General features: G+C 44.6%; 2 protein-coding genes across 2 annotated transcripts in view; one reads left to right on the forward strand and one right to left on the reverse strand.

Moving 5' to 3' along the window:
• Positions 1 to 12,834, forward strand: part of T265_03589 (hypothetical protein) — a gene marked incomplete at both ends in the record, with an annotated part of 68,652 nt that overhangs the window by 35,458 nt on the left and 20,360 nt on the right. The window contains 2 exons of the mRNA XM_009168108.1: positions 2,420 to 3,219; positions 10,779 to 11,005. Coding sequence (XP_009166372.1) covers positions 2,420 to 3,219; positions 10,779 to 11,005 — 1,027 coding nt within the window. The remainder of the gene's footprint in view (positions 1 to 2,419; positions 3,220 to 10,778; positions 11,006 to 12,834) is intronic.
• The window catches only part of T265_03588 (hypothetical protein), a gene marked incomplete at both ends in the record, with an annotated part of 39,830 nt that continues 29,736 nt past the window's right edge, over positions 2,741 to 12,834 (reverse strand). The window contains 4 exons of the mRNA XM_009168107.1: positions 2,741 to 2,957; positions 6,664 to 6,734; positions 6,784 to 6,923; positions 10,149 to 10,248. Of these exons, the coding sequence (XP_009166371.1) occupies positions 2,741 to 2,957; positions 6,664 to 6,734; positions 6,784 to 6,923; positions 10,149 to 10,248 (528 nt within the window). The remainder of the gene's footprint in view (positions 2,958 to 6,663; positions 6,735 to 6,783; positions 6,924 to 10,148; positions 10,249 to 12,834) is intronic.

Raw genomic sequence — 12,834 nt, forward strand, 5'->3', positions numbered from 1 at the left:
TATATATATATATATATATATATATATATGTTTATTCAATCAGGACAATCGATCAGTACATAGCGTCTGTGAATCCCTGATCGCTTTTTTACCCCCGTGCTTACCGATGACCACCAACCATTTTAGTTATTTCTAGGAATAGAGCGCCTAGAAATTTTGGATGGCATCTGAAGCTGTGTGTGGGTTTCTGTGGGCCATTAGTCTTGGTTACATGTATATGGGCGTTTGACGCCTACATTCGACTGATTTATTGATGCACGTTTTACAGTCTCTCGTTGTGTGAGATGCCATGTTTTCACTGGACCACTTTAACCAGTGGACTAAGTTGCTTGATGAATAGCATCCTTTGTGAAATTGATATTATAGTGTTTTGTGGGTTTCCACCTCTTTTGAAGCAGTACAACACAACTCCAAACCTCCCAACAACTTATGTTGCGGTTGTCTTAAGCAAAGACCCAACAGTTCCTGCAAAAATGTTCGTTTTCACGCCGGATTCCTACACGTTACAATTTTGAAGGTCTTAGCGTGTGTTCATCTGGATTGATCCTGAAATTCATCAACCTAATCGAAAACTACCCAAGAATACCGTTACTCTTCACAAGGGCTGTTTTGACATCAACAAAAGGCATTCTCTGATAAACGCACTAGTAAAAGTACACTGGCAGACGTGTGCAATACCTGATCTCAGTTTCGTGCAGGTACCTTGCGTCTTAGTTGTCACAACTCTATGGAGCGCCAACTGTTTATCTGTCTGTCATAGGTTAGCCATCAGCTGAATGCATTTTTTATCTCATCCACGTGGTATCCCTTCCAAATATACGAACACCCAAGACTAACGAATCCGCTCATAGTTTTTAAAGACATTGATTTTGAAGTCGCGGATTAGAAAGCTTTGCTGTTTTGCGCAAGTGTGCTCAGTTCAGCTTCACTTGTCTGATGGCTGGAATCAGTGTTGTTGTAGATGTATCCCTTATTGGGACTGGTCCCTATATTGTCCAGATACAGAGACTACGTCTAGTTTGATCTGCTAGAAAGAATAACGGTGTTCCATAAGTGTTGCAGCGGAAGCGTGAGTACCGTAGGCAAAAAGCAGCCACTGACGGTAAGGTAACCGGCTAGCACATAATCAGCTGATTGACTGATGGGCGGCATCAGCGTGCATATAGTTGCATTCAAGTGGTTACCGTCTTCCGCAAAATTATAATTCGGCTTTCACATGCACATAGTTTGGCGGTGTTCATAGGCTGATAGCGATAATCTCTTTTGTCATAGTGAGGAGTTTGACCAAGAATGATTCCCCAAGTATTATGTAGTACATCCAGACTTGTACATGAGAAACAAGCAGTCATTTCAGTCATGGTGCATATCTACCATAAAGCCTTCACGGCACAATACCCGATATACTACCGAGTTATTTAGCCGTAGGCAAAAGTAGCTGAGTGTTCAGCGTAGACACAGATGACCCTTAGCCTAAGTCTGACCCCGCCACCAGGTCAAGCTCATGCTCACCCGTCACCTCGATAGCCTTTCATTCTCGCACGTGTGACTGATATGCAATCAAAAGGCTATCTCTTACTGCCCATAATAATTCAGTTTTTATCCTCATGAATCTTTGTGGGTTTCCACATCTGGTTATCTGTTGATAAGCCGAATTTTTGGATTTCACATGTCACTCGATAAGTTAACAACAATCCAAGTAAGTCTAAGTTAACAGTTGATTGACTGCTAATCGATGACCAAGAATATTACCAGTTCGATAGTTTCTCTTGAGATGTAACTCCGTTCAAACCAAGGTTACCTCTGTCCAGAAAGGTAAGGTGCGGCTATTTCGTTGTGCAATGAAATGGACGAGAGCACTGCGTTCGCTCAGATGGATTTGCCCTTACGGAATTCAGCTGACTGCATGACAGGCGTTTCAGTAGCCGTCTAAACCTCACAAACTCTCAGAATGTTTCACCATAACAATGATTCTGTGCATTGAGCATGGGCTTGTGAATGAATGGAAGTGCAACACCGTGATTCCTTAATTTTTTGGTTATTTTGGTTCATTTCGCTAGTGGTTAGACTCTCGCCAATAGACTCTCCCGTTGCAAGTAAATTCCCGAAAAGCCTGGCTAATTTCGTATAAAACAGCCCATCCGACTTTTTATGTGCCGGACGAAACTCAGGCCAAAAGGACCCTAACGGTTGCAAAGTTTCTGCAAATCTGACACTTTCTTCAGATGATTCGCTGATAAACTTATGCATAAAATACTAACTCTCAAGCCACTTGGTCAATTCGGTCCGCCCGATCTACTCGTCATTTATACCGACGGTTACTTTTGCTGTGGTTTGGTGCTTGGTGTAGCATCTAGTAGGCTGTACGTTCGTCCGTCATTGTTACTGGTTTCCTTCATTCGCCGTTGGTTTTCTAATCTAGCGTGGCTGGTGAACAACCTGGTGCGGTTACCGTAAACGCATGTGCTCCTAACAGCTCTTCTACTAAGCTCACAGGGGTGAGCTCGTCTTTCAGTTCCCTGCTAACACGTGCTAGCAGCCCGCCCACCAGCCGACGCTCCTCACTCCGCATGCTGCTCCATGCTTCCTCCGGTGATTCTCCTCGAGCCTTGGATCCAAATATTCCACTTCAGCGGATAAAAACTCCGCCACGCTACGCCTCCCGCGCTGTTATCAACGATACGTACATGCGGCGAATATGTAGAGATAGTGTGGAGAAATACAAGCGAACCGCTAGTGAAATTTACAGAGCTAATGTGGAACGAATGGCAGCTAAACATGGCAAGTCGTCTGCCATTGAATTTATTGATTCCAAAATGGATAAACGCATGGAAACCTCTGCCGCAGATAGTATAGAACCAGGAGAGGTTCGCCTAACGCGTGATGAACCGGACAAAGTACTCGGACGTACCCAGTCAGCTTCTCCACTTGATTCAATTTCCTCTTCATCCTCGTCATCCCTGGAGTTGATTGGGATCGATCAAACGGCAGTTGATGCTACGAAGTCGACGGAACCCAAGCTATGTCCGGTTGACGAGGAGATCAGACAGAACAGTGGCGACGTGGATAGTGGTTTGGGTGGATCGGACGATACCGGTCAGTCAGAACAGACTCATACCGGCCTCCCTTCGAAGCAACGTGCCACCACTCCCTACGTATCTGCAACTACTGTCCTGGTAGATGAGGGACACGGCACCGATGCCAGCTTGAGCAATGCCTCTGGTGAGTTCCTTTGTCCAGTAATTTTGTATGGTTGCCGTGGTTTCTCGTTTGGTCTTTTAGATACCCTCATGTAACGCTCACGAACAATGAAAACATTGTTCTCATGTAAAGACGTCCCATTACCGCTCGTAAAGAAAATTAGATTTGCCCCCATACCATCATCATCGTCATAGTTTACAGCAATACACCAGTCCTACATACCGCTTAGTTGTATAACTACCATGAAAGCAAGATGGATGAAAGCCTCAGTAAATAATGGAAAGGAAAAAGGAAGTGTAGGGACTTAGTTCGAAAAAGCCTTGAAGACTACGGTGCATACACATGCTGAGCATCATGTCGAACTAAGGCATCATCGGCTGAACCAACCCAGCGTCTTTTGGGAACTCCACCCGACCCAGGCTTAGCGTACAGGTGAACTTCAGCTAGGCGATTCGGTTAGGAAATGACAGCATGCGTGCCACGGAGATCGGTTGAGCGTCATGTCATGCACGAGTTCTAACCAACTGCAGGATCACGGTCCCAGCCAGAAAGGCGTGAAGCCCTACAACCGCCGCTTTTATTTCACGCTATCGTGTCAAGATTTATCCCCCAGGCCAGCAATGACCTGCAACAGGAAACAACGCTTTTTCGGTAGACGGTAGTTGGGTATATGTAGCACATGCCCCAACCACTGCAATCTCCTGCTCTAACGAATCAGACTTATTATCACGTCCCCGCTCACGTACCACTTCATTACGGACCCGCTATAGCCAGCTTACTCTTGCTATGCCACGAGGACACCAGTAATCATGCACTTTAAGGCCTCATGTTTCTCGGATCGGAGGAGCCAAGTCTCACAATCAAAACTGCAAGGCTGCTCTTATGGCTACCTTGTACACACGGCCCTTTAGCTTCAAAAAATTGTGTGAACGCTGCTCTCATCTTAACATTGACTTGTATTGTTGTATTTTACTCAGGGCTTATGCAGCATGCAAGATGTGGCACAATCAACAAACTTGAACTCTGAAGTTTCAGCGAAGCACAAGGGGACGCAAAATCTTGAACTAACACCGTACACTGAGGGTGCAAAACGCAAATCGAGACATAGGGTTACCTCCAATATTTTGGTTGGCATGGTTATAATCGTCTGAATAATCCAAATCCATTAATCCCTCTTCTGGCGTGATTTCATCAGCTAGACTCACGTTCCATTGAAGTGTGCACTCCGTGATAACGTTGGTGACAAAATTGAACAAAAAATGGACGAAGGACAACCCTGATGAACTCCACTAGTCATCAGAAAGCTTTTGCACCGTTCGCTGTACACCTAACTCGACAAGACATATGAGAATAAAGGGCACGAACTTCAAGGTTAACCCCTTCTGACCCTTGGGAGGAACTTAATTTATCTGTAGAATCGACAGCTCCCCTAAAGTCTAGAAAACCACAATTGTCGTTTTTGCGGTATACTCAGCGCTGCTCAAGCACCTGATGTAATCTATGTATACATAATACATGCTATATTAATATAAAGATATGGTCTAATTCACTGTCAGGCCGAAATCCTGCTTAATGCTTTCGGACTTGTGTATCACCTGTCGAAGATGTGTTGCAATATAGGGGAAGCCAGTAGCCATTTGTGGTAGCCGTGCGAAGTATAGCCCTGTGGTTGGGGCAGTAGGTTCGTGTATCTTCATTGAACACAGGTACGGACAGCGGTTGGCCCCGATTCTCTGAAACATGTTCTTGTTCTTCTTGCACGAACAGTCTAGTTAAAGCGGAATACAAGGGCTCTCCTCCACCGTTGACCAACACTACAGGAAGCTCATCTGGTCCAGTGGCCCAAATGGAGCTTCAATTTCAAAAAGGGCATATTAGTGCTTCATCTGAGTCGATCTAAACTCGCTTACTACGGCTCAGAATGAGCACGTCGGCGAAGTAACTGGGTAGAGAGACAGGGTGCCAACTGAACTGCTGTTGAAAATATTCCGCCTAGCTGTCTGGACGCTGGTCTTTAGTACACGTTAGGTTTGATCACCTCACATATAGATGGTCTGTCTGGTCCTATCTTGCGGATTGGTTTCTTACATTTTTTGAACTCTGTGGTTCCACCGCGAATCCCACCACACACAGACTACGTTCGGACTGTCCTCCTAATTGGTCGTCCAGTCCTACTGTACAGCGCATTGCATCAAGAAGCGGTAATGAGCGCTCTGAGATTCAGTGGCATCCGTTCATGCACTGGAAGTTACATGTAACCGTGGTTATCTTATATCATTTACGAAGGCCGCTTGCAGTGCATTGCATAGTAGACTCTCCTAACTTGTGGGTCACAAAGGTCATCTGCTGATAAGTGGAAAGCTCGTTTCTGGGGTTTACGGGGAAAGTTTTATGAAAATCTGCACCGAAGAAGGACATAATCCGAATCAATATGTTTCTTAGAGCGATCGGCAATCAAGGACGGAACCTTGGCAGCGATCCTGGTGGCAGTGTGGTCAATATAACTCAGTGATAGTGGACACCTATGCCTTTATCGCTTCTAAATAACCCACTGCTGAGAAGTAACTGGTGATCTGTACAAAGTTCCGAAAGACATTCATCATTATCGTCGTGTTTTGCGTTGAGACTAAACACACTACCAAAGCGCGCTTATGATGAACTTGTGCGCTGAAATCTCCCACCATTCTGGCTACATCCGAGATCTTCGTGGTGGACAAGAGGGCGGTCAGTTCTCGGTAGAAGGTGTCTTTCAATGCATAGAAGCCACAGCTCAATGATGTATACATGGACAAAAAGAAAATAGAGCGCTCGATAATTCGATGTGTGAGGGTTTTTACCGAAGCAAAAAGTTGGGCAGCACACAATCGGTTGTTTACAGGTAGCCAGTTCACCACTGAAGTTCAAACTCTCGAAGCTGGTACTACACCATCACAAGTCGCTGCAGCAGTTGCAGGATCACTCAAAGTTCGCAGTCTATCCAGTCTACATAGAGTGCCGTAAGCTCCGCAGGTGTAGTTGGATCCTGTATTCGAGTTCCAAAGATGCCGTGGATGTTAATCGATACAGTACGTTCAAAAGCAGTTGCCAACTGGTTCTCACTGTAATTGTCGTAATAAAAACAAGAAAACGAGACCCGATGCGCAGCGGTAGATATCACTGGTAGGATACAAATGTGTCAATTGCACAAGTGCCTAACTGAAGTCCCTACAGCCGGTATTTACATAAGAGTGCCCCTTTAGTGGGAGAACGAAGGGTTAAGAGATAACAATGAAGATGAGGGTGTCATCATTTGCATATTTTTGCTTATGCGCCCTGCTGTTTGCAGCGCCTAAAACGACTTGGCTGATGACCACGCGATGGCCGACCTTGCATGAAGGTACTTTTATTTGTAACATTTGTGGTCATGTGTGGGCTGATACTGCCAGGGCACCCAAGCTTCGACTGGAGGACGATCAAGGAACTTACCCAAAATCCTTTGACTCAAAAGCCCGTCCGCTATGCAGTTGTGGTTGGCCACCGTTGTCCCAATTCCCAACCTGGAGGACCAAGAGACTGTTTTTTTCATACCTCTATCAAATGACCAACCTGGTAGGTGACTCTGTGGATGCTGTATGGCAATCCTCCGGTACAGCTCATCGGTTTATTGAGGAACGCAAACCATCGCACCACGATGAAGTCCAGTCTCTTGGCCACCAATGCTTCCACATGAATCTTGAGACCCCGACCTATGTCGTATAGAAAAAGAACAAAGATGTGTTGAAAGGCGTCCTGCCCCTTCAAGTCATACAGTCATAAAGGCTTGGACAGCAATATTTGAAGCAGTGTTGTGAGGTAACGAACACGAAATCGAGGACGGATGGAATAAGCTATCTGTCAACAAACTTCTAGTTCGTGTCACCAGTTGAATAAGCCGGCCTTATCTGTGTAGAATGCGTCGTGTTGTGTGTTCAGCTTTGAGTGTTTGTGTGTACCGAGGGGAGGGGGGGGGTGAGATGGAATATGGTAGGTCCAGCATGCGAACAGAGCGCTTCTGTGAACAAAGATTTCGGCCGTCTTGTTCGGTGCGGCACCGATCTAGGTTGGTTAGCAGGCCCTTTTCGGACAATGCCGAAGCGTTGGCTGAGTACCATGTTGCCTTTTAGGTGTTGCATAGCTGTGCGGGTTATTTTTTCTATTTTCAGAGACCAATCAAGTTGAATTATGTTCTGTTATTCTTTGACAGATGAGCTTCGTCTTGTGTCCGATATATTTTACAGCACAACAGCAAGAAAGAAAGGGTTTCGGAGGCACTTGATCTTTGATATCAAAGGGAAAGCGGCCTTTGCTTCTGAATCAGTTTTCAAATGTTCATAGGGGACAATCTGTTTATACTCGTGTTTCGCTTCTAAACAGAAAACTGGGGTAAACAGATTTTCTTTCAGGTATAATGCCAACGGTCATGGGCTCCCCCTATCCATATGTTGTCTTGTGGAATTTATGGGCGGGGGGTGCTTGTCTCTCGAGACTTCTGTCATAATTGGAACCTTCTGTCCTAATACGTCTCCGAAGTTGTTAGCGTTGATATAGTACCCCGATCATGGTACAAAGAACATTTTAGTGAACCAGTGTGACCCCCGTCGTGATCAACGCCTAAGAAGTAGAAAGTATCGTCAGCTCTTTCCAGATTGAATTTAATGAAGACGTGGTCATTGCTAAACTCTTGTTGGAATCAGTTTATATCAGGTTTACTGATTAAAGCAGTGAAAAGGTTCCCTGCGTTGCAGCAGTAGTGCTGTCTTTTCTGTGGGTGATTTCAGAGTGTTGTTTTCAAGTTTGCTCATACAGACTAACATTGGTTTCAAAGGCGAGTTGATGTCGACCCCTGTCTGGCCGTACATCGTAAGTGCACGTTGACCGTAACCGAAAACTGCTTGTCTCAGTGAGGCTGTACATTTAATTACAGTTTACGCAGCAGGGTGTTGGTAAGTGGTGATGAACGCATGAATAAATCTTTCAGTTCTGGGTCCCCCAACCAAGCTACGCATCCGTACGTATCACAAACATCTTGATATACTTGTCAGCATAGGGGCTTCGAGAATTTGACTAAACTCTGTGATTTTGGGATACGGTGAAATGTCTATATCTATAATAGGTCTCAGTAAACAGTTAGTCACTTTAAGCAAGCCATATCAGCGACGTGTTGCTTAGATGCAGTGTCCCAATCCAAGTGTCCCGGCCATATGTGGTGCTCCAAGCTTCGTGCACCTCTTGGGCCAATCACCGTACGATTTATTATCCCCCATGGAAGCTCCTTCTGTCCTCAATACACACTAAGGAAGGCTTTTTCTGGTATCCCCATGTGTGATTTACAGTGTGCAGTTCAATGGGATTTGTTCGTTGGTTGGTTTGCCAAGTTGTGCGATTTGATTGCAAATGTTTCGCGAATCGCCCAGCTTAACGAACAAATCACCGGTCATAATTATAACCTGAGCTTCCAGTATTTTCTTGAATTCTGAACATTTTGAGTTTCCTGCTTCTCCCTCTGTTGATGAATTGTTATCCCGAAAACTTAATATTTTTTTATGGACCTGTCCGCATTCGGTAACGTGTGTGGTGTCCTTGGGGAAGCATGATCGATCCGTAAGGAGCATGTGGCTTGTGAGTGTGAACAGCTCATCCCAGTAACCATAGTTGTGCTTTTGCTTTCGGTCCAACGAACTTGTAGACAGCTGTTTCGCCTTACCATATAGATGGGCCTTGGAAATCTGCACTGCTTTGTCCTTTCGAATAAACGCAAACAGCTTGATCGAGCAATATCCAAACACGAAGAACAGAATGGGTAGTAAAACGGCGTCATTCGCTCAATAGATTTTTCTCAAACATTTGGTTTTTTGTCAGAGAACCAAAACTTCGCCTCTCAACCCCAGGCATAAGAGGGCGAATCAAGTCTGTACGGATGGGAAAGTAACCTTTGCCTAGTAATTTGTGGTTCATGTTCTATGTGGAATCAGTCCATTTCTCTTCCAAATTAATTTGAGCGACGTTACCCGTAACTAGGAATAAAGTCGTAGCGGGTTGTGAAGTTCCTTTTTTTGTGAACTTATTGTACTCAGACATGCGATGAGCTTTTTGTGTAGGTTACCTCATTAAACCCTTGAATTCGATTACTGTTCTCCTTTTAAACCGATCACGGCAGTACAATACTACTTAAAAAAAGGGCAATGGGGGAGGCCAGTCAATTGCTCCCCGACATTATATCTATGTAGTTATGTTTTGTTACAGGATCTACCCTCGTAGTGTTTTCACGATTCTATATACTCGGAAGTGTTGATGCGAGGTAGCTCAGCGGTTAGAACGCGAATTTACTGACCGGAAGGCCCGTGATTCGCACCCGACCTCTGCCTCTCGACTTCCCCTGTCTATGGTTGGACAACCTGGAAGTATCCCAGCCCTCGTAATTCCTTCGGGTGGCTTGGCAATAGGCACCGAAAGGGTGCTACAGTCGAACGACTTTTTTATTTTCAACTTTTACTTTTAGTCCTAACGGTCTCATCACTTCTGCGGCCAAACAATGCATAAAAATCTACTTCCTATGCGTATTTTAGCCATACAATTTGGTATTAAGTCTCCCACTTCCAATATTCTGATTTACTGACAAGTAGCAAACTGTAGTTACTCTTTATTTTGCGGTATTTCACCCTATTTAGAACCAACAAGCTTTTCTTCTGCCATACTTGACATGTTGCAATAACACGTGACTAATAAAGTGCATGATTGCCACACTGTAGAGCTGACATTCATCGTCGTTCGAAAAATGCCAATTTTTAGGTAAATGATGTGTTCTGACGAATTATTTTCGTACAAAACAAACGAAACAATTATTCACATGATCGCCGGTTGGAGGTCGTTTCACGCTTTTCTTCTTCGCCGTTTTGTGTACGGTTCATTCCGTCGCGATATTTTCCACTTACCGACATCAATGTTCTCTGAAACTGGTTCTTTGTTGCAGTTGGAATGTTTCGACCCTAGACTTAGTCGGCTCACATTCTTTAACAGAATAAAACGCGATCCCTAAGATTGAAATCATTAATACAAGGAGGTAACTGCGTGAGGTGATTTCGTTCACAGACAGAAACTGATTATCTTGTAGAGATTGGTTGTAAACTCGTGCTTCCATCTGTTTTGGATCGTTTTGTTGTTTACTCCCAAGTATTTGTACGTCACTTGTACCCGGTGATTTAATTAGCCACGGCGAATACAATATGAGTCTATACTGAGCTTTTTATCGCGGACTATTGACACTTGATTTGTTCGCACACTCTAGCTTGCTGCTCATTGCTCCTTATTGGGACCTTTCAGTTGTAATCTAAAGGGGGATGTTGCGAAAACACTCGTTTCTCGTTTTCAATTGTGCTCCATAATGCTCAGATCGGATTGGCAACCTAACTTAAACGAGGACTGTCTATTTTCGGAAAAGTTTCGGAACACAAGTTTTGCACACAAGTGACACAGTTTTTAACGTCATTTTATAGGAACATGACCCCGCCGTACATGCTAATATAGCTTTCCATTGACTAACCCAATGTTGTTCCCCTTTGCAGTGGTGGAAAGTTCGCCGAACCGTCTAAAGTCGATCCTTCGGAAATCCTCCTCCTCTAAGCGATCTACCTCAGACACAGCCAGTGTCACAGACGCTGCCGGTGCTCAGTCGCAGCCATCCCTCGGCTCCCAGACTCGATCCAATTCGGTACGATTTCATCCGCTGGCCTTATTACTGGATGCTGCTCTCGAGGGCGACCTCGATTTAGTGAAGGCAGTTGCAGCGGAAGTAAGTTTCGCACGGTGTTTGCTGTCTAATTAGTCCACTCGTGTCTGTCCACACAATGAAAGCCTTACAGCATCCATAGAAATACATTGCAAAGATGATTGTGTTACAGAAGCTCGTTGCTAGGCCATTCTGTTCTATGAGGAATAGTCTAAAAAGACTGCACATTACATTAGTTTCATTGATTCACGCTACTGTTGTGCGAGTCGGCTCTTGGCTTGATTTTTGAGTGTTTTCCAGTAACCAAGCGACGCTAACACTTCTGTGTCCTCTTATGATTTCGAATTACTGCTTTTATTCATGAGTTTTTTTCCTCTCGATGTATGGGAGGAGTGGGCGAGTCTTTTATTTGGATAATCGAAACCCCATGTCACCTCTCACTATTACCCGATAGAGTTCAAATCCTGTGAAACTGCTGCTCATAGCAATACCTTGGTTTTGAACTGCACATTCACGAAGACTCTGTTATGAAACCGGCTTGTTATGTGACCGTCTTGCGAGAGTTAGCATTTCAGATTACTCTGAAGCCTTTATGATCTACATATCTGTCTCCAAGCCTAGATTTTTCTGCACACTCAAACGCCTACTTTTAGTGCTATTCAATCCACTCCTTATGTGCGCCGCTGTTTTGGCAACCAATAGCATTCATGTTCGTTTTTCTGAAGTCATGTTAGTCATGTCCAAAGGAATCCACCAATGACGGTCATCCGCGCGGGTCTGCCTCCTAAAATGCTATCACTGTGGACGCCATTTTCCACAAGGTATTTCCAACTGGTTTCTGTTTTCTCTTTGGTATTGTTAGATAGTTTGTGTATAACAAACTGAAGTCAGTTTCTTTTCATTTCGAAGTTAACAGTCTCAACAGAGATTAACTAATAAGCACACCCAAGACACCCAAGTATCCTCACGTTCGTGAACTTGACTTGGCCTGAACATGAGAGCACCAATAAGCGAAATACACTCATTTGCATAACAATTTGGTTTTGATGAGAGACTCACCTGGAACCCAGCTGAATCCCACGTTTATGATGTTTTTAAGCAACGGAATGTGATACACCAGGCTGCCTCATGTTTCAGTTGATACGACATTCGAGATATTGCGATACGTGTATAGTCGTTATGCACTACTCATGAGGTTGTTGTACCGAAGAATTCAACAACCTTATGAGTAGTGTACGAAAAGCACCAAGTTCCATCTCTATCCTGTGAGCTGAGGTTTCAGCTTTCACCCCCTTAATGGGTGATATAAAGGGGGTGTCGCCAATGTGTTTCCGATCATTTAGAAAAGTCGCTGACAACTTACAGTTCAAGGGAAGTTGTGCAGCCGACCAAGCGGGTTGTTTGGATAACGAGTTGTCCATTGTAGCTCCGCTGCCAGGGTGGCAAAACCACTTTTCACCAGCACTTGTGTATCTTTTGGAAACCACGGGCAACTTGGTGGGCACATACCAATGAAAAGTCGCAACTTACAGTTCAAGGGAAGTTGTGCAGCCGACCAAGCGGGTTGTTTGGATAACGAGTTGTCCATTGTAGCTCCGCTGCCAGGGTGGCAAAACCACTTTTCACCAGCACTTGTGTATCTTTTGGAAACCACGGGCAACTTGGTGGGCACATACCAATTGGCTAATAGCTACTTAGGACGTAGGCCGACCACTTTCCGCCACTCAGTTAGTCTAATTCACCCAACGAAATTGGCATGGAAAATTAATGTCATTTCACATGTTAACCTCAAGGAAAGAATAACGAGCGCTTGTATACCTGTATTCGGATATCCTCGGTCGAACAACGACCGTCTCGTGAATTGCAATAAACACGAGTCCCGCTGTTAATCA

Source organism: Opisthorchis viverrini (genome assembly GCF_000715545.1).
Source record: "Opisthorchis viverrini unplaced genomic scaffold opera_v5_52, whole genome shotgun sequence".
Taxonomy (NCBI): Eukaryota; Metazoa; Platyhelminthes; class Trematoda; order Opisthorchiida; family Opisthorchiidae; genus Opisthorchis; species Opisthorchis viverrini.